Source organism: Leguminivora glycinivorella, chromosome 17 (assembly GCF_023078275.1).
Source record: "Leguminivora glycinivorella isolate SPB_JAAS2020 chromosome 17, LegGlyc_1.1, whole genome shotgun sequence".
NCBI lineage: Eukaryota > Metazoa > Arthropoda > Insecta > Lepidoptera > Tortricidae > Leguminivora > Leguminivora glycinivorella.
This window is the reverse complement of record NC_062987.1, coordinates 9,486,842-9,509,110: the sequence shown is the minus strand read 5'-3', so window position 1 is coordinate 9,509,110 and position 22,269 is coordinate 9,486,842. Positions and strand designations below refer to the sequence as shown.

At 40.8% G+C, this 22,269-nt stretch overlaps 2 protein-coding genes across 3 annotated transcripts; one reads left to right on the top strand and one right to left on the bottom strand.

The window, feature by feature from the left end:
• The first annotated feature begins 1,373 nt into the window (after positions 1-1,373).
• LOC125235119 (serine/threonine-protein phosphatase 4 regulatory subunit 2) lies at positions 1,374-3,675 on the top strand. Its single transcript, XM_048141555.1, has one exon. The coding sequence runs from the start codon at positions 1,487-1,489 to the stop codon at positions 2,966-2,968; it is 1,482 nt and encodes a 493-aa protein (XP_047997512.1). The 5' UTR covers positions 1,374-1,486; the 3' UTR covers positions 2,969-3,675.
• Positions 3,670-22,258, bottom strand: LOC125235118 (probable 4-coumarate--CoA ligase 1). Of its 2 annotated transcripts, XM_048141553.1 has the most exons (9): positions 21,878-22,258; positions 16,608-16,818; positions 12,634-12,780; positions 10,792-10,992; positions 9,861-9,969; positions 7,742-7,968; positions 5,897-6,075; positions 5,083-5,238; positions 3,670-4,214 (listed from the first exon to the last, which is right to left on the bottom strand). In XM_048141553.1, the coding sequence occupies exons 1-9, from the start codon at positions 22,241-22,243 to the stop codon at positions 3,924-3,926; spliced, it is 1,887 nt and encodes a 628-aa protein (XP_047997510.1). In that variant the 5' UTR covers positions 22,244-22,258; the 3' UTR covers positions 3,670-3,923. The 2 variants fall into 2 exon arrangements, with proteins under 2 accessions (XP_047997510.1, XP_047997511.1); XM_048141554.1 differs by lacking the exons at positions 16,608-16,818; positions 21,878-22,258 and adding an exon at positions 16,435-16,555.
• Positions 22,259-22,269: the final 11 nt, after the last annotated feature.

Here is a 22,269-nt window from a genome sequence, read left to right as displayed (position 1 = left end):
GTTTTCAAAGTCAAGAGTTTGGTCAAGAGTCTGACGCTCTATTATAAAGAATCCAAAAAGAATCACACAAAAATAAGCTATGAAAAAAAATTGGTTGTCTGTAAAGTCGGTTTACGGACGGTAGTTTAACGTGATAACGTCAAACATTACAGTAGTATAGACAGGGGCGGTCAGAGTATAGCAAAAGGGGCCCGATTCTGGGACTTTTTTCACGTTTTTTTGTTCTTATTTGAAAGAATGCATTAAAATAAGCATCTTTTATAAATTAAAGTTTTTTAAAAACCTACTAATTTAGGAGTTAGAGTGGTGCAAAGTTGCAAAATTTTCCCGTAGCATTACTAAGGCGCCAGAGACAGAAAGCGATATCGACGGGGCTCCTATTCTGTGCAGTTTGGCCTTCGGCCGTTTGAAGATACCTAACGAACCTAACCTATACCTATACAGGGTGATTCATGAGTCGTGAGCAGGAGTGAACAGGGTACTGGGGAGGGTCACACTGAGCAACTTTCATAATGGGGCAACACTAAATTGTGATAATTTTTTTCCTTAACTATGACTTAATTGATAGTTAATCATCAATTAAGTCATAATTAGAACGTAATTGATAATTAGCTATCAATTAAGTACTTATCAATTAAGTCATAGTTAAGAAAAATAATCACAATTCAGTATTGCCCCATTATGAAAGTTGCTCAGCGTGACCCTCCCCAGTACCCTGTTCACTCCTGCTCACGACTCATGAATCACCCTGTATAAAAGTCGTCATTTTGTATCCTAGACCGTTTGCGAGACACGCGTTAATTTTATTGCCATTTACTAATCTTAGAACCCTAATATCTCAGTAAATATTAATGGAAAAGAAAAAGTTTATACAACAAAACATCCTTATTTAAACGTGTTCTATATGATTTATCACTATTAACATAGGTTATATTGGTAAAAAAAAAATCATCGTAAATTTTCTGTCTGGCGCCTTAGTAAATACTATGGGAAAATTCGCAACTTCGTACTGCTCTAACTCCTAAATAAGTAGGTTTTCAAGCAACTTCATTCTATAAAAGATGCTTATTTTAATGCAATCTTTCTTGTTTTTAAATTACAAACACTCAAAAATAATAAATGAAAATTTTTAACAAAAATTTTCTGTCCTAAAATCGGGCCCCTTTTGCTTATACCCCAACTGTCCATACACAAACCACTTGCTCTTGCTTGGTGGCCTTGAGGAACGGGACAATGACGTCATCTTTTTCGTGCATGCAGCCCGTAGTAACGAGTTATTAGACGTTATCACGTCAAAAAACGGAATATCACTGTATACAGTCTGTGGCATTGATTGACAGTGTGAAATGAAATCGTTCACTGACTCACTCAGACACTCATTCATTGCAGAAAAGCATCTTTGCTGTGTAGGCTATCTTCTCTTTTTGTGAATTCTTCTGAGTAAATTGTGTTTATATCAGTTAGTTCTATAAGAAAACGATACAAAATGGAAAATGCCGAAGAAATTTTTCATTTCCTAGAAGACTTTTCAAAGCGAAAGCCTAAAACTATTCCCCAGGAACTCAACGAATACTTAGCATACGTAGCGCGTACCGGTGATCCCGTGTACCAGTGGCCTTTAGTGAAATGTTTATTCAAAGAGAAGCTCTTGAACGTTATAACTGACTTCTATGAGACTACCCCGGGTGTCGATATCCCGCCGTACCCCAACGTGGACCCGTTTAACTATGACATTATGAAGAATAGCTTGCTAGAACGCCTAGACGCTTTTACATCAGCACCATTTACCGTTCAAAGAATCTGTGAGCTGTTGACGTTCCCTCGTAAACAGTACAATAGAATAGACAAATTCATGAGGGCTATCGAGAAGAACATACTAGTTGTTAGCACACGAGAGCCTGGAGCTCAACGCCATCCCGAGCCTGAGAACGGAGAAGCCGTAGAGCCAGTTGTAAACGGGTCCGACAGCAACTCTGAATATAACGTCGACGTGGAAATGGAGGATATGTCTTGGAAGGAGAATGCGGAACAACAAAGCTCTGAACCACAACCAAGCTCTTCAGACACACATATTTCAGTAGACGATATAGAGGCTCGCCTTCAAGCTAAACAAAATACGCCAATGGAAACTCAGGACAAGACAACCACTGAATATGAATCTGTTACTCCACCAGAGCTTAATGTTGGTGCTGATGAACCTGTCCCGGAAAATAAAAGTAGTGATGCAATTCCTGAAATACCGACATCTGAAGTTACTGAGAAATTGGACTCTACTGAGACAGCACCAGCAACTGCAGTAGTAGATGAAGCTAAAATAGAAGTTGAAATGAAATCAGACGTGTCTGAGAGTCCAGCCTTAGTAATCCCAGAAATAACTGTTGATGATGCAGAAATGACTGAACAAAAGCTATTAGACCAAGCAGCAGAATCAGAAAAAGAGGTTCCTCAAAAAGTAGAGGTGTCTGAAAAGGCTGATGATAGTCCTGAAATAAAGCCTGCAGAGGAACCAGCAGCAGAACAACCAGTGTCTACAGATGAGAGTAGCTCAGATTCAACAATAAAAGATGAAGAGCCGAAACATATTTCTGAAGTGTCAACATCTAGTGAAGAAAGCTCATCATCATGTGACAACACAGACGGAAATAGCAATTCTCCTAAAACTGATGAAAATAATACTGATACAATCCAAGAAGAATCAAACCAGGAAAGTATTAAGTTAGAGGAACCTGTGAAAGAGGAGATTAAGGAGCCAGAAATTCCACCTTGCGAAGAGAAAAAAGAGGAACCCCAACCTGTCATTGAGTCAGAGAACTATTCTATTTCTGATATAAGCTCGGGGCTTCCTCAACCTCCAGCAGAAGCTCCTAGTCAAGGAGAAACTTCATCAGAAGAAGTAAAAGAGACACCAGATATTGAAAAGAAAGAGGAGGCTAAGACTGAAAGCATAGAGGAAGCAGGAGATTCATAAACAATTTTTCAATTATTAATGTGGTATTTATAACCTAAGAATAATAATGTAATGGACATTATACTGATCAAGAGGACCTGACGTTGAACTCATACCTATCTTTTTTTAATAACCAACATAAGTAAATGAGAAAGAATGTCAGCAACATTTATGACATAAATGTCTGAATTAGTCGAACGAAATTGGAACACTGCCTGGCTGAAGACAATTTTCGTACTTAGTTGATTGTAATTTTATTATTAGATAGTACAAAGGAGCCAACAAATATTGCATTTAATCATACTTTGGAAACATGATTCACCATTTGTCATTTATGGATCAAGGTCTCTGACTATAACCTGCAACCCAGCCGATTAAGTGCGTTTTCACATTATCCGATCTGATATCAGATGTCGGACCAATATCCCATACATTACAGGCGCCCTCTTGGATATTTTCTATTGAAATTCTTCCGACATCCAATATTGGATCGGATAATGTGAAAACGGCCTAAGAAAGATAACTTATGCCAATGTGCGTAGCAGAATGCACAAACACTCACGACAATATCTCTTGTAGATAACTATCTCTATCACTCTTGCGGCGCTTCGTTTTGCCGAAATGCCATTCGTCTACGGGGCCTGGTATCCTTTATGGGGACCCATGTTTTAGCTATGAGACCTGTGTGCTAAGTATTATGTATAAGAAAATTAAACAAATAATTGTAATAAATTTATTTTATTTATTCACCTATTTAACAATTTATTACATTCATACTTTGCCCTCGACCATCATACATTTCATGGAAGATTGTCAGGGACATAACAGAATAACATAAAACCTATAATACCTTTCAGTTATAATTAACTATAAAATAACAAACAATACTTCTACTATAAACCATAGTAATTATACTAAAAAATCACAGCTCGTATTTCTATACAATTCACTATAATACTATAAAGTTATTTACAAATCACTTCTTAGGGGTATACCTTTTAACTTTGAGTTCGTTCCTCATGATTTTACCGGCGGCATTCCTCGGGATGGAGTCTAGGAAAGTGACTCCTCCTTCGAGATGCTTGTACCTAGTGAGTTTAGTGGCTACAAGGTCGTAGACTTGCTTCTCTGTGAGAGTCATCTTGGGTTTGAGGACGACGAAGGCGCGGGGCACCTCGCCGGCCAGGGCGTGGGGGACTCCTACGACCGCCACGTCGGCCACTTCTGGCAGCTCCATTATTACGCTTTCGAGCTCCGTGGGAGATACCTGGGACAGAGACATTTCATTATTGAAAACATAACTTACACCATACCAAAAACTGGTGTTCCTCTGACTAAAGAACAATGTTTTGTAAACGGCGATTGTGAGCAAGTTGCAATAAATCTATCTAAGAGATTTTCGGAGCAGAGAATTATAATTTCACCGAAGATGAATGCTGTATTGATCAATATAGGCAAACAGCAGGGTTAGCACATGATTGGCGCGAGATAGATCACACGCCTTCTTCTAATTGTATTAATGACACAAGGACGGGTAGTCTATCTCGCGGCAATCATCTCCTAAGCCTGCTGGTAGTATCTTATATGTTGTGTCGCCTGCGCATAGCGCATTGGTTGCTGGTATATTAAATTGACCAACAAGTCTTCCATCGTGTGTTTAACCTACTTATCTATATTCCATCGTACATATCTGGTTACCCTTAACCTTGATCAGCTCCTTGGTGCGGTCGACGATGTAGAAGTACTGGTCGTCATCGTACTTAGTAAGCCACGTCGTCCGTGTGTAGCTTATACGTCACTGTGCAGTGCCCCTTTGGTTGCTCATGCGTTGAAAGTTGAAATCGTGTCTCCGTCGTACACACCTGTACTTAGTAAGCCACGTCGCACGTGTGTAGCTCATACGTCGCTGTTCAGTGCCCCTTTGGTTGCTCATGTGTTGAAAGTTGAAATCGTGTCTCCATCGCACATATATACCTGGTTACTCCTAACCTTGATCAGGTCCTTGGTGCGGGTCGACGATGTAGAAATACTGGTCGTCATCGTAGTAAGCCACGTCGCCCGTGGTGGCTCATACGTCGCTGTTCGGTGCCCCTTTGTTTGCTCATGAGTTGAAATCGTGTCTCCATCGTACGTACCTGGTTACCCTTAACCTTGATCAGCTCCTTGGTGCGGTCGACGATGTAGAAGTACTGGTTGTCGTCGTAGTAAGCCACGTCGCCCGTGTGTAGCCAGCCGTCGGCATCCAGTGTCTCCTTGGTTGCCGCCTCGTTGTTCCAGTAGCCTTTCATTACCTGCGTCATTTAAGGGCGTTAGAACACTAATATAAATAATACCTATGCTGTTCTGTGTACGTATCCAAATGCACAAACGCCCATGAAAATATCTGTCTCGCAGCTATCTATCTCTATCGCTCTTGCGTATTGGCGCGACAGTGCCAGGCTGCGTTACGGTCGGCATTTAGCGCCGACAATTGCCATTAGGCTACGCCGGCAGATTAAAACACTTCAAGAATTTGATATTAGGTACCGTCATTTTGATATTTTTTTTTAAAGATAATTCCAATCCATTAATAACGTAACTTCACACTAAATTTCGTTTTTTTTTATCTAGGTACCCTGCACGCGTCGTCTGCAGTTGCGACCTAAGGTCGCCTAATCGCTCGCCAACGACCTTGTCTTGTGCACTGTATCCTTTCATGAATAGGTAACTAAATTTTTTGTAGTCTACGAACAGCGACCATACCTGCGGTCGCCCGACTTGCGAGGGCCCAGCATCTCGCTGGTGGTAAGCGATAGCGATACTATCTTGCCCTGCGTGTTATATCTCCGTCACAACAATTTAACATATTCGTAGACACGTATGCTATAGCATACGCGTAGTCATTTGTTTCCTTTGGCCTATGACAGATGACGTCACGTCTATGTTTGTAGTCTACAAACATGAGCATACCTGCGGTCCCCTAATCAGCAGTTCACCAGACTTGTGGGGGCCCAGCATCTCGCCGGTGGTAAGCGAGACGATCTTGCCCTGTGTGCTGGGGATGAGTTGCCCCACCGACCCCACTTTGTTGTAAGGGTACACGTACGGCGTCATTAGAGCCACGGGGGCACTTTCTGTCATGCCGTAACCTGCAAACAAATTATTGGGATTTGTTGTTACTGTAGGCGCTGGTGGCCTAGCGGTAAGAGCGTGCGACTTTCAATCCGGAGGTCGCGGGTTCGAACCCCGGCTCGTACCAATGAGTTTTTCGGAACCTATGTGCGAAATGTCATTTGATATTTGCCAGTCGCTTTTCGGTGAAGGAAAACATCTTGAGGAAACCGGGCTAATTCCAATAAGGCCTAGTTACCCTTTGGGTTGGAAGGTCATATGGCAGTCGCTTTCGTAAAACTAGTGCCTATGCCAAATCTTGGGATTCGTTGTCACGGCGGACCCCAGGCTCCCATAAGCCGCGGCAAATGCCGGGATAACGCAAGGAGGATGATGATGTTGAATGACTATTACTGGGACGATTTAGATATTTAGCATCACGGTGTTTTCAGTCAAAGGAAATAGTAAATCCCATGTACTTTCGATATGTTTAGGAAAATTAACGATAGAGGGCGTGAAAATCAATTATATATGCCGTAGTGCAAGTTGGTCGCTAGATGTCACTGTTACGCCCGCAAACTGGGTAATGACTTGTTTTCGTAAAATGTATAAGTATTTTTTGATGTCCAAAATTATCACTAGATGTCGCTGTACCATCCGCAAACTAGCGAACGGCATTCTATGGCTAATTACATGTATTAAATTGTAAACATTTTTATTGTCCTCTTTTTGGTAAAAAGGTTAGCGTTCAAAAATTTATTAATGTGACTGATTGATGAATGACCTAATTAGAATTCCCGCCATTAAAGGGTCCACATGCTTTATGTTCTAAAAGTAACCTTTAGGCATAAAGTCACATGAAAAGTTGTCGTAACTTAATAATAGATGGCGCTGCATTCGAAAATCTTGACTGATAACTCTATACCATACTATTCAATATACTCTATGTTTAACATCACTGAGGCGTGAGTAAATACGAAGTTCAATATCGAAATAGTAATTGACGATATCCTTTTTATAACTCGTTTATGGAATTGATATGATTTAAAAGTAAGTACCTACCTAATAAAGTAAAATATTACCTTCCTTAACACTTTCGAAACCGGGCTCTACGCGGCGCTACGACATTTTCGCTACATACGGGTTTCCCCATGTAATCGGCTACGCTTCTACGAGCGGTGTGCCCGACGGTCGGGTTCTTGGTAGCGAAAGTGTTAATAGTTAGGTACAGTAGACGGCCATAAAGAATGCACATCGGTCTTTGGAAAGAGACAACGTCACATAAGGAAGAAAGAGAACGCTCTACGAAGACTAAAAACCGATGTATATTATATATAGCATATGGCCGTTCACTATAGGTAGTAGGTAGGTAGGTACCTATATTTTGTTCGTGCCTTCGTGTTGAGGCAATTAAGTTTGGAACCTTGCTAAATATTTGCATATTCATTTGTAATAGTAAGAAGCACCTGAGTTCGTGATCATCTTTTCAATCTAGCATTTAAAACAAATAATGGCCTCAGCATCATTATTACAGCCAAAAGTCGCGCAGCTCGCATTCAGTGTATTACCGCGATCCTTACCCGGTCATCGGTCCATCTTTTTGGGGGTCTTCCCACACTTGACCGGCATTTACCTATGGCATTCTACCCCCAGCATGCTGAATATAATGGCATGCTCAATGTCTAGCTTTAAAATGATACAAACCTTGTAACAAACGAATCTCGTCCTTCGTCTTCTCGCATTTGAGCAAGAACTTTTCCAGCATGCTGTCCGTAGTGGGCGCAGCCCCGACCATGATGGTCTCGACGAACTGTAGGTGTTCTTTCTTGACGGATGGGTGCGTGGCGAGGAACGCGAGCAGCGAGGGAACCACGAACAAGGTTGTGGGCTGGTACTCGGACAGGCATTTGATGTAGTCTTCCGGGGTAAACCTAATAACAAAAAAAAGTAACTATTAATGACTGGAGAGCACTGAGTTATACACGGTAAAAAAAAACAATTGTTAAAACTTTGCATAGTGAATTTGGAGCTCATACTGAACAACTTTTATTATGGGACCAATGCTGAAATCACGAAAAAAATTGGCATTTCCATAGAAAAATGAGCGCCATCATCACAGTCGAAATGTTTGAAACAGCCAAAAAAATTTTTGCGATTTCAGCATTTTTCAGTATGACCTCAAAAGCCACTATTCAAAGGGCCGTTCACCTTTTTATTTCACCCTGTATATTAGTTGATATTAGGCACTAAAAATGGTATATTTAAAAATATTTTAAGCGGGTTACTCACGTGTTAAGTCGATATAGCGTTCGACATTTTTAAATATGCTTGAGTTTTATAGTTAACTAAAAATGGTGCCAGCACAGCGGTGCCAGTAACGAATCACGCGAGCAAAGAGTGTACATAGATTAAGTACGTATGCTACCAACCACACGGGTGATGCGAACTCATCACTAAGCAGGCAAGTATGGTCGCGTGATAAATAATAAAACATCTAGCCGTCCCTATCGCACTTAGAAATAGTGGGATAAGGACGGCCAGATGTTTTATCATTTATCGCGCGACCATACTTGCCTGCCTGATCGTGGTGTAGTGTTCCACCAAGGCACGTCAAACGAGAAAGTTCAGTCGGTATGCGGTATGAATTGTCTTATCCTCACTTTTGAAATCCTTGGTGGAGATGAGAAAAACCCCTAAGTAGGGAAAACATGCCAAAAATGCTATTAATAAAAATATCCGTCATACGAAAAAGATGGGCATACTATGTACTTTACTTCTTTATTTATAAATTCCTTAAAATTAACACTAACAGACAGGGTAGTTTTAGAAACTCATACAATAGGGTATTACACACCTATGGTGTTATGATTGATTAATAATCAGTAGCTAATGGAACTTGGAGTCGTATTAGATTCCAGGTATCGGCTACTAATGGAAAGGAATTGCGATTCCGTGCTGTAAAGTACTGAGGTATACCCTCTGTTTCCATCTATTGTTGCTTCAGTGAGGCACACACACACACTACATTGATAGTAACCGTTTCGTAGCCCTTGGTTATCACACAAATGCGGAATCGCAAGTCGCTCCGATATACGAGACAGCGCTAATAGTGCTAATCACGTAACTAGACCCCGGCATACCGCATTGACTGATACGGTATACGGTTCTAGCTTTTGCACGCGGCTTCACTCGCATTAAATTCAAAAAATTGTAGAATACTCCATACAAACTTCCACCCCCCCATTTTTGGGAAGTGGGGGGTTGGAAAGAGAAAAAAAGTAGCCTATGTCTCCATCTCTTCAACTATACGATCATTTTTTTATACTCACCAACACACTTCGCTTATAAAAATCACGTCAATTCGTCCCTCCGTTTCGCCGTGAAAGACGGAAAAACAAACAGACACACTTTCTCTTTTGTAATATTAGTATGGATGTATGGATACGGTATTAATAGGTTAGTGTTTAAAACATAGTAATACACGATTAAGTCCCGTTTGCGTTTGTTTTTAAATACCTACTGTATTAATGTTATGGGGTAGAGAAACCAAATAAGTTAGGTAAATAGACTAATTAGTAAACTAAGCGACACGACCCGGCTATACACAGGGAGTATAGCATAAAAATGTGTGTAACAAGTTTTCGTTAAAAGACAGACATATGCCATGACGGACCTTTTTAGTAGATGAAGAATAAAAGAGAGACAATTCCATGAAACCGCATGAAAATCCGTTGAGTAATTTTTAAGTTTATGACGAACATACGAACAAGCAAATAGACAGACAGAGTCACGGACTTTTTTTCTATAAGATGTAATTAGTTACCTAGGTATACTGACGACGTGGTAGCCGAGAGTCAGGTTGTAGTTCAGCACTCCGTTGAACCCGTAGATGTGGAAAAATGGCGGAACCGTTAGCACCACATCGCCTTTGCCTGGAACAGAATGATATTCATAAGATTCTTACACGCGAGAGCCCAAAGCGTTCACTTATTTAATAATATTTATCGTATAATAGCGTGTAGTTAGACCCCCTCGTGGTGACGGGTTAAGAATTTCACCCCCCCTTCTTCCCGTGGGTGTCGTAGAAGTCGGCTATGGGATGTGGGTTAAATTGCGGCATAGGCGAGAGGCTGACAACCTGTCACTGCAATGTCACAGTTTCCTTTTCTTTCAACCCCTTATTTTCCAAGAGTGGCACTGAAAGAAAAGTTTATATGATGACAATTTGTTTTAAAATGGGATCAGGAATATGCTGTTAAAATTATTCGGTTTCTTGCGAAAGTGTGGCCACTCTCGCATAAAGTCACTAGTTGGAGTTTGGTGACGAATTCGTCACCCTCAGAGTCCACCTGCAATTACTCTTCCTGGCAACACTTGAAATATACGTGATTATTAGGGCCCAGGGCTTTAGACGTGCCCCGTGATTTTCCGATATCTTCGAGAGAACGTACGCTTGGGCCTAACCAAGCGTGGATCCAGCTTTCGCTTTCGTGCCCAGGGGGGGGGGTCACGTGGTAAAGGCCCAGGCCCAGGGGGAGGGGGGGGGTCACGTGGTAAAGGCCCAGGCCCAGGGGGGGGGGTCACGTGGTCTATTTGTATGGACAACCTAGGCTCCAGGGGGGGTCCCAAGACACCCCCCCCTTGGATCCGCGCATGGGCCTAACTTTATGCGAAGTTGGTGACGAATTCATTAACCTCAGAGTCTACCTGCAATTATTCTTCCTGGCAACACTTGAAAAATACGTGATTATTACCTTTTTCTCCCTCATACTTCATCATCTTAGGCCACTGGATCTGCTTCAGGTTGCACACGAGGTTCTTGTGCGTCAGCATGACTCCTTTGGGCATGCCTGTGGTGCCGCTGGAGTAGGGGATGAGGCAGACATCGTCCGCGTTCACTTCGGGCAGGTCTGCCTCGTGGTCCGCCATGAGGAGGGGCTTCAGGCCATACACACCTGGAAATTTATTTAGGATCATCAGAGCCAGGGAGATTCCAAACTAACAACCCGGCAACCTTCATATCGAGAGTGAACAGGGGGGTTACCATGACGTGCTTAAGCCGTTCAGTTTAGGTTGAGAGAGAGGGACGGAGCTATGTAACTGCTATAGCTGTGTCCCTTTCTCTCAACCTAAACTGAACGTCTTTAGTACGTCATGGTAACCCCCCAGGCATCTTCCGGGCGAGCTCACTACATCGTAGGCCACGTCTTTGCCTTTGGCTAGTCTGTGGCCAAGAGTAAGCCTATTTATATTAATAATAATAAAAAAAAGCAATATCGTAATTGAGATAATTAGATAATCTTCAGAAAATGGATCTTAACAACGCAAAAATGATGCATGCCGATAGGATTGTAACCAAACGATTCACCTTTATCAAATTGAAAAAAAAATGTGCAAGGGGTTGGTTTAAAGTAAGCGTCCATATACCTGCACTGGACGCATTGCATTTAGTGTTAGGTACTTGTGCAGAAAGTAACAAATGTGCATCTACTGATCCGCATCATTGGTCAATCAATTGGAACCCACTGTAGAACTATGTCATAGTGACGTTATAAATCAGATTGTAAGAAATCTCTTATAGGTAATTCCACGGAGGTTGAAGTGAATGATAACACACACAGCTAAATGAAGATTAGTACTGATTGCAAAAAAATGAATGAATGAAATGAGTGAGTGAATATAAAAAAACCAATTAATATATTTTTGAAAAACATTATTATTTATTGATATACTTATCATTAATGGTATTAAAAGCAGTAATGGTATTATCCGGTGAACTTTATAGCTCATTATGAAATTTCACTTCCAAATAAGTATTCAGCTATCGATATATTTTATATCGGAAGGATGTCCCTATGTTAATTGACGTTATTGCTACCGCGACTTCTATGTCTGCTAATAAGTAATGAAAAAATAGGTAAACACCATTTTAACAGCTACGATGATAAAATAAGGCAATCTATTACATATTATCTTTGATTTCTACGATTAATGTTACAATCATAATCTGACAATTAATTAATCACATACGAGATATTTTATTTTCTGTTTTGTTTGAAAATTGTTCTATAGACGTAATTCTTAACAAAATAGTTAATAGAAACTTTTTGGTCTTTCTTGCAATTCACTGTTGAATCTGCAGTCGGTACACGGTAAGAACACTAATTTCAAAATCTCGTTGTCTTTACATGACAGTGTTATAGTGTGCGTGGCCTCAACTGAGTTGAAACTACCTATACTGCTTGTCATTTTGACATGGTTGTAGAGTGGCCTAGGGTTCCAATTGGTTGACTGTACTTAGGTACGTATCGCAACAAAATGCGATGCGATGCGTCCGATCCTTTACGAGTGGGTACGATTCAGACCTGTGGAAGCCTACCTTTAACGTATTCACTACCTACCGAACAAAAAATGGCGCACTACCTACTTCAGAAACCGGTCGTAATTTATAACCGCCCGCTTGTATGGCCAGAACCCGCCTAGCGGGTTCTCCGGCATTTGAGCCAAGTTCACGAGTGCCCACTAGGCGGGTTGTAGGTTGCGAAAGTGTGGACTGACTGACACAGTACAGCCGAATGAGGATCAATTATTCTTACCATCCTGGTGTTCCACATCGCTGCCGACCCAAATAGTGCCTTTGTAGTCCTTGAGGTGCTTGGCCACTTCGGTAGCCACAGGCATGAACATCTCGATAGTGGCAATACATTTCACGTTGCAATCCATGAATTGACGTGTCACCTCATCTGTCAAAGATATAATAGGTTATGTTAATCATCATCATCCTCCTTGCGTTATCCCAGCATTTTCCACGGCTCATGGGAGCCTGGGGTCCGCTTTGACAACTAATCCCAAGATGGCGTAGGCACTAGTATTACGAAAGCGCCTAACTAGGCCTTATTAGGAATTAGTCCGGTTTCCTCACGATGTTTTCCTTCACCGAAAAGCGACTGGCAAATGTCAAATGACATTTCGCACACAAGTTCCGAAAATCTCATTGGTACAGTCGAGTTCAGAAATATGTGTACATTTTTTCACCTTATTGCGATGAGTTAGGGTGAAGAAATGTACACATATTTATGAACTCGACTGTACCGAGACGGGATTTGAACCCGCGACCTCCGGCTTGAAAGTCGCACGCTCTTACTATTGTAAACATTAAGCGCATAAGACACGTAGGTGACTTGAACCAAAGTTATCAGTTCTCGAGCCCGGACTTAAAGGTTAGAAGTTGCCGGAAGTCTACTTCTTTAATAATTAATACTTGGATATAATGTACAGTCAACCAATTGGAACCCTAGGCCTCTCTACAACCATGTCAAAATGACAAGGAGTAAGAGATTTCTTACAATCATTTATATAACGTCACTGTGACATAGTTCTAGAGTGGCCTAGGCTTCCAATTGGTTGACTGTACCTAAGTATGTTTTGACTAATTACATAAAAAATCTTCGCATCTGCTGTTAGATGGTCAGATTTTGGTAGCCATTTTGAACTTTAAAGATTGTAAGCTTGCCTTGCGTTTTAGTACGATTTGCTTGTGAAGTACCTAATTCTAGTAGGGTATAGATATTAGGAATTGAGAAACTCCTCATTTTAACTTGGACACATAGGATTATTTATACAACATACCTGTAATCTACCTACCTATAAGCAATAATTAAATAAGCAGTGTCACCAGCAATTAACGATTATTATTACGTGAACTTTGAACCTACAATTATTATCTCTTCTACACAATTATCTCGGCGCTAAGAGGTGTTTACACAACACTACTACTACAGATTGTACTGAGATATGAGTTACACAAAACGGAACACCTACCTTGATATCAGCAGTATGAGATGAATCCGTTTCATTCATCTCTGGGAGCGCATTCAGATTTATAATTTGGTAATTCCTAGGGAGCACGATTTGTGCCAAAAGTATGGCCCGGTATCGGCAATATCATAGATTAAATATAAAAAGATCATACCCATACATTAAAATGCGACCGCCTAAGAACGCGCATACACTACACCACACATAGACCGCCACAAAAAATGCTTTGTTGCCATCGATTATTTGTAGATTGGCTTTAAGTGTCACTTTCCAGCCATAAATCTATATCAAAAGTGACACTTAACGCCATCTACAAGTATAATCGAAAGCTACAAGACATTTTTTTTGTAACGCCATCTATGTGTGGTGTATGCGTGTTCTTAGGCGGTCGCATTTTAATATATGGGATGGTATGATCTTCTTATATTTAATCTATGGCAATATTTAAATACGTAGGTACGGAACTCATAGGATAATAGCCGAATGGCATTTCTCCGACGCGAAACGAAAACGAAACGCCGCGAAAGCTAGTCTGGCTCTGTCGCGCCAATACGGACGAGCGATAGAGATAGATATCTACTAGCGTTTCGTTTCGTGAGCGTTTGTGCCATTCGGCTACGCATCCAGTACCTATGGCCTGGTGTACGCTCATGTCGCTCATATTAGGCGTGCAGTGGGGAGGGGCGTGCGGCGTGCATGTCAAACTATTGAAACTCATACAAGTGTCCTGAGTCGACGCTGCATCGAAAGTACGCACGCTCGCCCTCCCCGCTACACGCTCCGCTCCGGGCGTCCACTCAGGCCTTACGGCCCGGCCACGACATTGGTCTAAGCGCAACAGCGATGAGCGGTAGCCATACGTGCGAATGAAAAGTCCCATCGCTATGTCTCGCTCCAATGTATGGCCGCCGCTCACCGCTATCGCGCTTAGACCAATGTCGTGGCTGAGCCGTTACACTAGTAGGCTAGGCTTCAATATGTTTGTTAAATAGGTAAGTATTATTTGAGTCATTATAAAAAATATGATATGCAGCAAAAATATGACCTTCCTACTGGCATTATAAGTCATTAGAATAGCATTATTTTGATCATAATAAACTCAATAATAGGTATGTATTAGGTAATGTTATCAGGTTTCGATTAACCTAAATACCAAATACCATCGATTTGCTTAATATTACATTCCTAATAAGTAGTACTTATTCCCTACATACCTACCTATATTAATGATACATCTAACTACATTTAGTTTTATTTTCTTTATGAATAGGTTTTTTCAAATTTTACCAATAAGCACTTGTTTTAATGTACCTACCTAACATTTAAAATAAGAAATATAATAACACACACATATATAGGTATAAACATATATAAAAGCAACAAAAGTAAATAAACTGTTTTAAAAACATTGGCACGATATACGCAAATACAAGATGATAATGTGTAAGAAACGTAATTGCATGTACATACATACAAGTCACTGACCTGTTTACAAATATTTACGAATACCTAACCTAACTACAGAAACTAACATGTTACCTAAAGTAATATCATTGTTATATGTCACCTACAAGTCCTACATGTGTCTCATTATCATTGAGTCAATATGTGGCGTTACATGCCAAAAGGGTCCTCACACTTCATCTGCAATAAAAGCTAATTTCTGTTAAATTTCAGATGAAAACTTCCTTATTGTACATGGAACATAAGGACCCTTTTGTACTGGAATCCACGTGTTATGGTGGACTTTAGAACTGCATCATTCAATTGTACCTATTTGTGGGAGGGACAACTCTGAACGTTTAAACATGTTTGCACTGCTACTACACGCCAATTAGGAATGTAAAATGGAATTAGGGCACCGAGAAACATTGAGAAACTTTGATTTACACTTACATATAGCAGCAGCTATTCGTGGTAAAAGATTTTAGAAGGCCTATGTACCTATAGGCTGGTATTCGATAAGTTTTAAGTTAAGGTTAATCAAGATCATTTAGTATCACCTAAAGCCATAGAATTTATATTTCCTCACCGGTAAAAAAGTCGATTGGCGAACGTAACAACCAGTCCAGGCGGGAAAGCACAGTCGCGTGATAAAACCTATCACGGCAGGCCGTCTTTTTCGCACAATTTGTAAATGCGACGGGGACGCCCCGGCGAGATAAGGTTTATCACACTAGTGTGCTACGCCGGCAGCTTTCATAGCCCCGTAGATGAGGACCACAATCTCCAGCAGATTGAGCCGGCTGAGCCCTGTTTTGGCTTCAGCGGGGCATTGAGCGGCATTCAAACTATAATTTATTCGCGAGTTGGGAAAAATCTTTCCAATGTTCTCTCCAGAGTTCATGTCTAGAGAGGTCATGTGCATTTATCAAAATTATTAAGTACCTAGAATTTACAATCACTCACCAGCAGTGTACAGTGGATCGGCGAACGTAGCAACAAGTCCAGCCTTCATAGCTCCGTAGATGAGGACCACAAACTCAGGCAAGTTTGGCAGGATGAGTCCGATCTTCTCTCCCGGCTTCATCTTCAGCGTAGGCCATCAAACTTATTACTTAAAATATAAAATCACTCACCAGCAGTGTACAGTGGATTGGCGAACGTAACAACAAGTCCAGCCTTCATATCTCCGTAGATGAGGACCACAAATTCGGGCAGGTTCGGCAGGATGAGTCCAATCTTCTCTCCCGGCTTCATCTTCAGCGTAGGCCTTAAAACTTATTACTTATTAAAATATAAAATCACTCACCGGCAGTATATAGTGGATTGGCGAACGTAACAACAAGTCCAGCCTTCATAGCTCCGTAGATGAGGACCACAAATTCGGGCAGGTTCGGCAGGATGAGTCCGATCTTTTCTCCCGGCTTCATCTTCAGGGCGCCGGCGAGGCCGTTGGCGCAGCGCTCGATCATGAGATGCATCATACTGTAGTCGTATCCACGCCCGGATGCGCCGCATGTCTGGATATAAACTTATATTAGGAGAGTTTACAGACATGAAAAGCTTTATACATCGTGTGATTCGCCAATTTTTCAAATCTAACTTTAGATAGTTCGACATTACGAGTCAGAGCATTAGTCATCGTGAATTACAAGATTTATAGTAATTTAGTACGTAGTTAACTTGCATAAGTTCGATTTTTTATGATTAACGCAAATTTCTAAGAGAAATTAACACCGTAGGCCAAAAATATAGAGCAATGTACCTAAGTACCTAAATATGTAACCAAGGATAACTTAAGATATAGGAACTCCAGGGACTGTTGTCTTTGAAGTAGGGTCCTTCGCGTAATAAGTAACTAATTATGTAATCATGCATCTTAGAAACAAAATAACTAGCAATATATGTCATTATAGTTTGTCAAGACGCGCCCGCCTACTTCTTGGCTAATAATAGAAATAGGAGTGCTTTTCTCTGAAAACAACTGAATCGTAAAATCGAAACATAACGGCAAAGTCGTACATCGGTCGCGTGACGCAAGCAAATCACATTCGAGATCAATTTATTCATGCATTCATGAAAAATGTTTCTGTTTACATTTTGTTGTGTTGTGAAACGTAAATCGGTTTTCGAGGTTCATATTTTGGGCGAACTTCATACCTTGTAGGTACCTATCACAAGGTGTACGAGGTTGTTACGCAAAGTAAACGGAGTAAGGGTCAAGTAGGTAATTCTTGTCAAATTTATTTTACCTCATCATATTTTCAAACTAAGAAAACAAATCATAAGTCATACTCATACTACTAACATTGTAGGTACATAATGTTTATCAATCTCAATGTACCGTACTAAGTAATCGTAGCTTTCTGAAAGCTCGTCGTCCAGTCCCCGTAGCCAAATGGCATTTCTGCGACGCGAAACGCCACCGAAACGACGCAAAAATGTAGTATGGCCAGGGGCGGCTCACTCCGCGATTCTATCGCCGCGCTACAAGTCGGCGGCCGCGAGTTCGCGGCCCATTCAGTGGCGACGACCTTCGTGCGGCGCAATAAAATTCAATGTCGGCTGGTCGCGTGTGGTCCGTTTGTTAATGTAGGTAAGAATTTAGAATGGCGGCATTTTGTGAACATCAAAAGAGTGAGCCTTTTGTACTTGTACTATTATATATTCTGTGGTATGGCTCTGTGCGCCAATAGATAGCTACGAAAGAGATATTATCGTGAGCGTTTAAGCATTCGGCTACGCACACAGGGTACCTAGCCAACGTCAAAATCGCTTGCGCTCCGTAGGTAGTGTATCGTAATCTACGTATCTCTTTCTATTGCTCTTCCGTACTGATGTGCCGACGGAAAGTTTCCAAATTTCTGAAATTTTCACATAGGAAAACTTCGGAAACTTTCCATTCATTGTATGGACAGTTGTATGGATGGAAACTTTCCATTTCATAAATTTAAATTCCCTTTATTTTTCGTGAAACTTTCGTGAATTTTTCATGAAATTTAAGATTTTTTTGGAAAGTTTCCGCAATTTGCACATCACTACTCTTCCGTATTGATGCAGCAGAGCATTTTGTTTCGATCGCCACGTAACGTAGCGTCAACGATTGATTGGCTATAGGCAGGCTGATCTACAGATATAGTGCGAAATGTTTTTCCTTCGATTTTTTACGGAAACGTACGAACTTGTCATGCCAGGGTGGCTAGCCGAATGGCACAATCGCTCACGAAACGCTCACGAAACGAAGCGCTAGTAGATATCTATCTCTATCGCGCTTGCGTATTGGCGCGACAGAGCCAGCGGCGTATCGCTTTCGTTTGGCGTCGGAGAAATGCCATTCGGCTACGGGGCCAGGTGCCGTAGCCGAATGGCATTTCTGCGACGCGAAACTAAAACGAAACGCCGCGAAAGGTAGTCTGACTCCGTCGCGCCAATACGCAAGAGCGATAGAGATAGATAACGTATGCGGAATGAAATCTGGACAAAGTTTTGATATCGTACAGAGTAAGTAAATAAATAAACTAAAATAATATATAAATGCCAGATTAAAGTTTACATATCTGTCATTTAAACTGGTAAGTTTCATGAGTATTGGATTCCTTTTTTCGAAATGATGGTCAATCGAGAAGGACGACCTAGCGAAACTGTTTGTAATTTCTACATAACAATTTTCTGTGACCGAATGCAAAGCCCGAGGAAAGTTTTGTAGGAAGGGTTAGAAGCTAACAGTCAATTTATAATATTTTTGCGTCCTTTTTCTTTACAAAAACTACCGCAACAAAGCGTGGTCCAAGAAAACATTACAGCATTGGCAAGTTTTCTGGAAGAGATTTGATTAGAAGAAATGTCGGCCCCCTAAGGCACAAAATCTCACAGAGAGCTCGAGACAGCATTCGAATGGGGCAGCGAAAGTGATAAAAATTATCTTGAAGACATGAGTATCGATACACATTCAAAAAAAGTTAGGCATATAGTCTTCAAAAATAAAATAAACAACTTTGAAAATGCTGCTACGCCGTTAAGTCAAAAAATGTAAAAAACAGCTATTTTTGCATTTCTGGGTTTATGAATGACTAATAATATGTCGAGTAAATGGAATTTCACGACAAGAAAACTATTATTTTGAGAACACTAATGATCCTACGGACAAGAATGTGAAAAATGTCGAGCATACGAAGCTTCTTTAAAAAGTTATCACATGGAAGATAAATTTGGACCTTAAAAAAGGCTAACATTGGTTTTGTCGACACCGATGTACATAAAGTATCACAAGTTCTGTTAGAAGCCTCACATTGGCGAAAACTAACTCTTTTATTTATCGATATTCAATACATAATTAAAATCACGAAAGATATCAAAAATAAACTATGTTATATTAATTTTATAAGACATTGAATTTTGTCCAGATTTCATTCCGCATACGTTATCTACGAGCGTTTCGTTTCGTGAGCGTTTCGTGAGCGTTTGTGCCATTCGGCTACGCACACACTTCAGTCAATGTCAGTATTTGACTTAACTGAGACTGACTGAAATGGCATGACAAGTTCGTACGTTTCCGTAAACATACGAAGGAAAAACATTTCCCACTACAACTGTATAGGTACTAATAAAAAGGTATATTAGAATATGTAATAATGTCATTTGATATTTGCCAGTCGCTTTTCGGTGAAGGAAAACATCGTAAGGAAACCGGACTAATTCCAATAAGGTCTAGTTTACCCTACGGGTTAGAAGGTCAGATGGCAGTCGCTTTCGTAAAAACTAGTGCCTACGCCAAATCTTGGGATTAGTTGTCAAAGCGGACCCCAGGCTCCCATGAGCCGTGGTAAATGCCGGGATAACGCAAGGAGGATGATGAGAATATGTAAAAAGTAATTAGCTAGAAACTAATAGTCTTAGTCAAACCCTAAGATAGCATTACAAATGGTGTCAATGTCAGTGACCTTTGATATTGAGATAACGGATTCCTATTCTACCGATTTGAATTGGCAATATTCCACCCCGCGTAAGCGGCTTTGAAACAATTCCCAAACACATCAATTACTCGACTGCTAGGTATAATCTACAAAAATACACTTAAAGTAATTATGGCAAATACAGCGTCTAAGTGTAACATATATAAATACATACGTAAACCAAATTACTTTTGTGAAATAGAACCAATGAAAGTTCCTTGACGCGAACCACAGAAAAAATAAGTGGTATCATTAATTTCCATAGAGAATCCAGCCATATTCATAATACTTTATCAACGCGCTTGCGCACACCCATTTTAAATTAATTAATGGGTAAGTATGCGCAAATGCATTGCGTTTGACGCTGCGTTCATCGCAGGAAACACCCGCGCGCTTAAACTCAGTTGTAAATCTCTTTTATTCCGGTCTTAGTCGTACCCAATGTAAATTCCTCATATTAATGATAATGACTAAATACATTATCAATACTGCTCTAATTGCACGGGAAACTGATTAGTTGCGACACGAAACCTTGCAAAACATCGCAACGAATCTGGCGAACTGCAGTGGGTGTGTGCAGGTTAGTTGCATTTTCTATTTGCGACTGACTAATCTGCAATTACTACACACCTACGCGTGAAGTCTAGTGGTTCTGTTTATTTACAGTCACTGGGTTTGCAGCCGCGATATCAATAGGACGCACGACTAACCGACATAGCGACATAAATACGAGTACGCGGATTGGTATTAAAAGTTGTGAAAGCACGCCTGGAGACGGACTTTGGACTTTGTAAGCTGAACCGGTTGTGACAAAACTTACAAGTTGTTATTTATGTTTTGCTATTATGCATAAAGTAATCATGAATTTCACCTCATTTGTCGACTGCCTGAAGGTTGAAAAACGGAAGCAGGGTCATTATCTCGGTTTAGATCGGGACCGAATTCACCAATTAAGGACGCATTTATTTAACATGCTGTCTCTTACGTCTGTAGGTACACTTAAGTACTTTATGCATGAGTGCGAAATATTACTGCGGATTTATTAACATAATTATTGAAAACTTTGATGAAATATTGAGATCGGTTGATCGGCGGTTGGTCTCTAATTTTAAAACATAATTATCGGTCTCCGTCCGTGGCTGTTTACAGGCATATATGTCTCGATGCTACCTTGGTCCATAAAAATTGCGGAAGAGATGTTATGTTGTATTTTTTTGTCAAGATCACCGCGTGGCTGCCAAGCGTTATACCGTAGCCTCAACCTTCGGATAGGGACTATTTATATTTATCCCGCATCCGTATAGCGGACCAGTGAACTTTGTACTGCATGTAAATAGCTAAATTGACGAGCAATGCAATGCACGTGCATTCATTTGCCGCCATTTGATTAATTGTCCGATGCATTAGCTTGCATTTAGTTCGTCGCGTGCTTAGACTGGGTAAATTCCTGCAAACTAAATACCTACTGGGATTACATACGTAGGTGTAATTTGAGCACTAAATGAACAGTTTAGAACCCTCAAAATAAATGTTGTTATTTTAAATTATAACGTGAAGTATGAAAGAGGAATAATGTTCTTGGAATGTGTACAAAAACAAAAATACCAAAAAAATTAAAAGTACTTACCACACAAGGCTTGTCCAACCATAACTCGACGTCCCGAAACACGTAATCCGTCAAAGTTTCTTTCCCGATTTCAATTTCACCCCATGTCGAAGTCAGGTACTTGCCTTCGACGACCGGGGCAGCTTTCGTAGCGAAGCACCTGTTAGTCAACACATTCCGAACTATTTTAGTTTTACGCGTTAGTTTAGGCGAGTTTAGGAGATTTACGAAATTGCCGCGCAAAACTTTCAAATGAGACATGGTTGCGCGCGAGTTTTCGCGGGAAGGAGCGGCGTACGAATGCGAGGCGCGAGCGCAGTACAAGTATTTCCTTCGGTTGCAACGATTGGAGTTCTCGGCAAGCCAGTATAGTCGGAGCCTCGCCATTCATAACGATTATGCGTAACCAGATG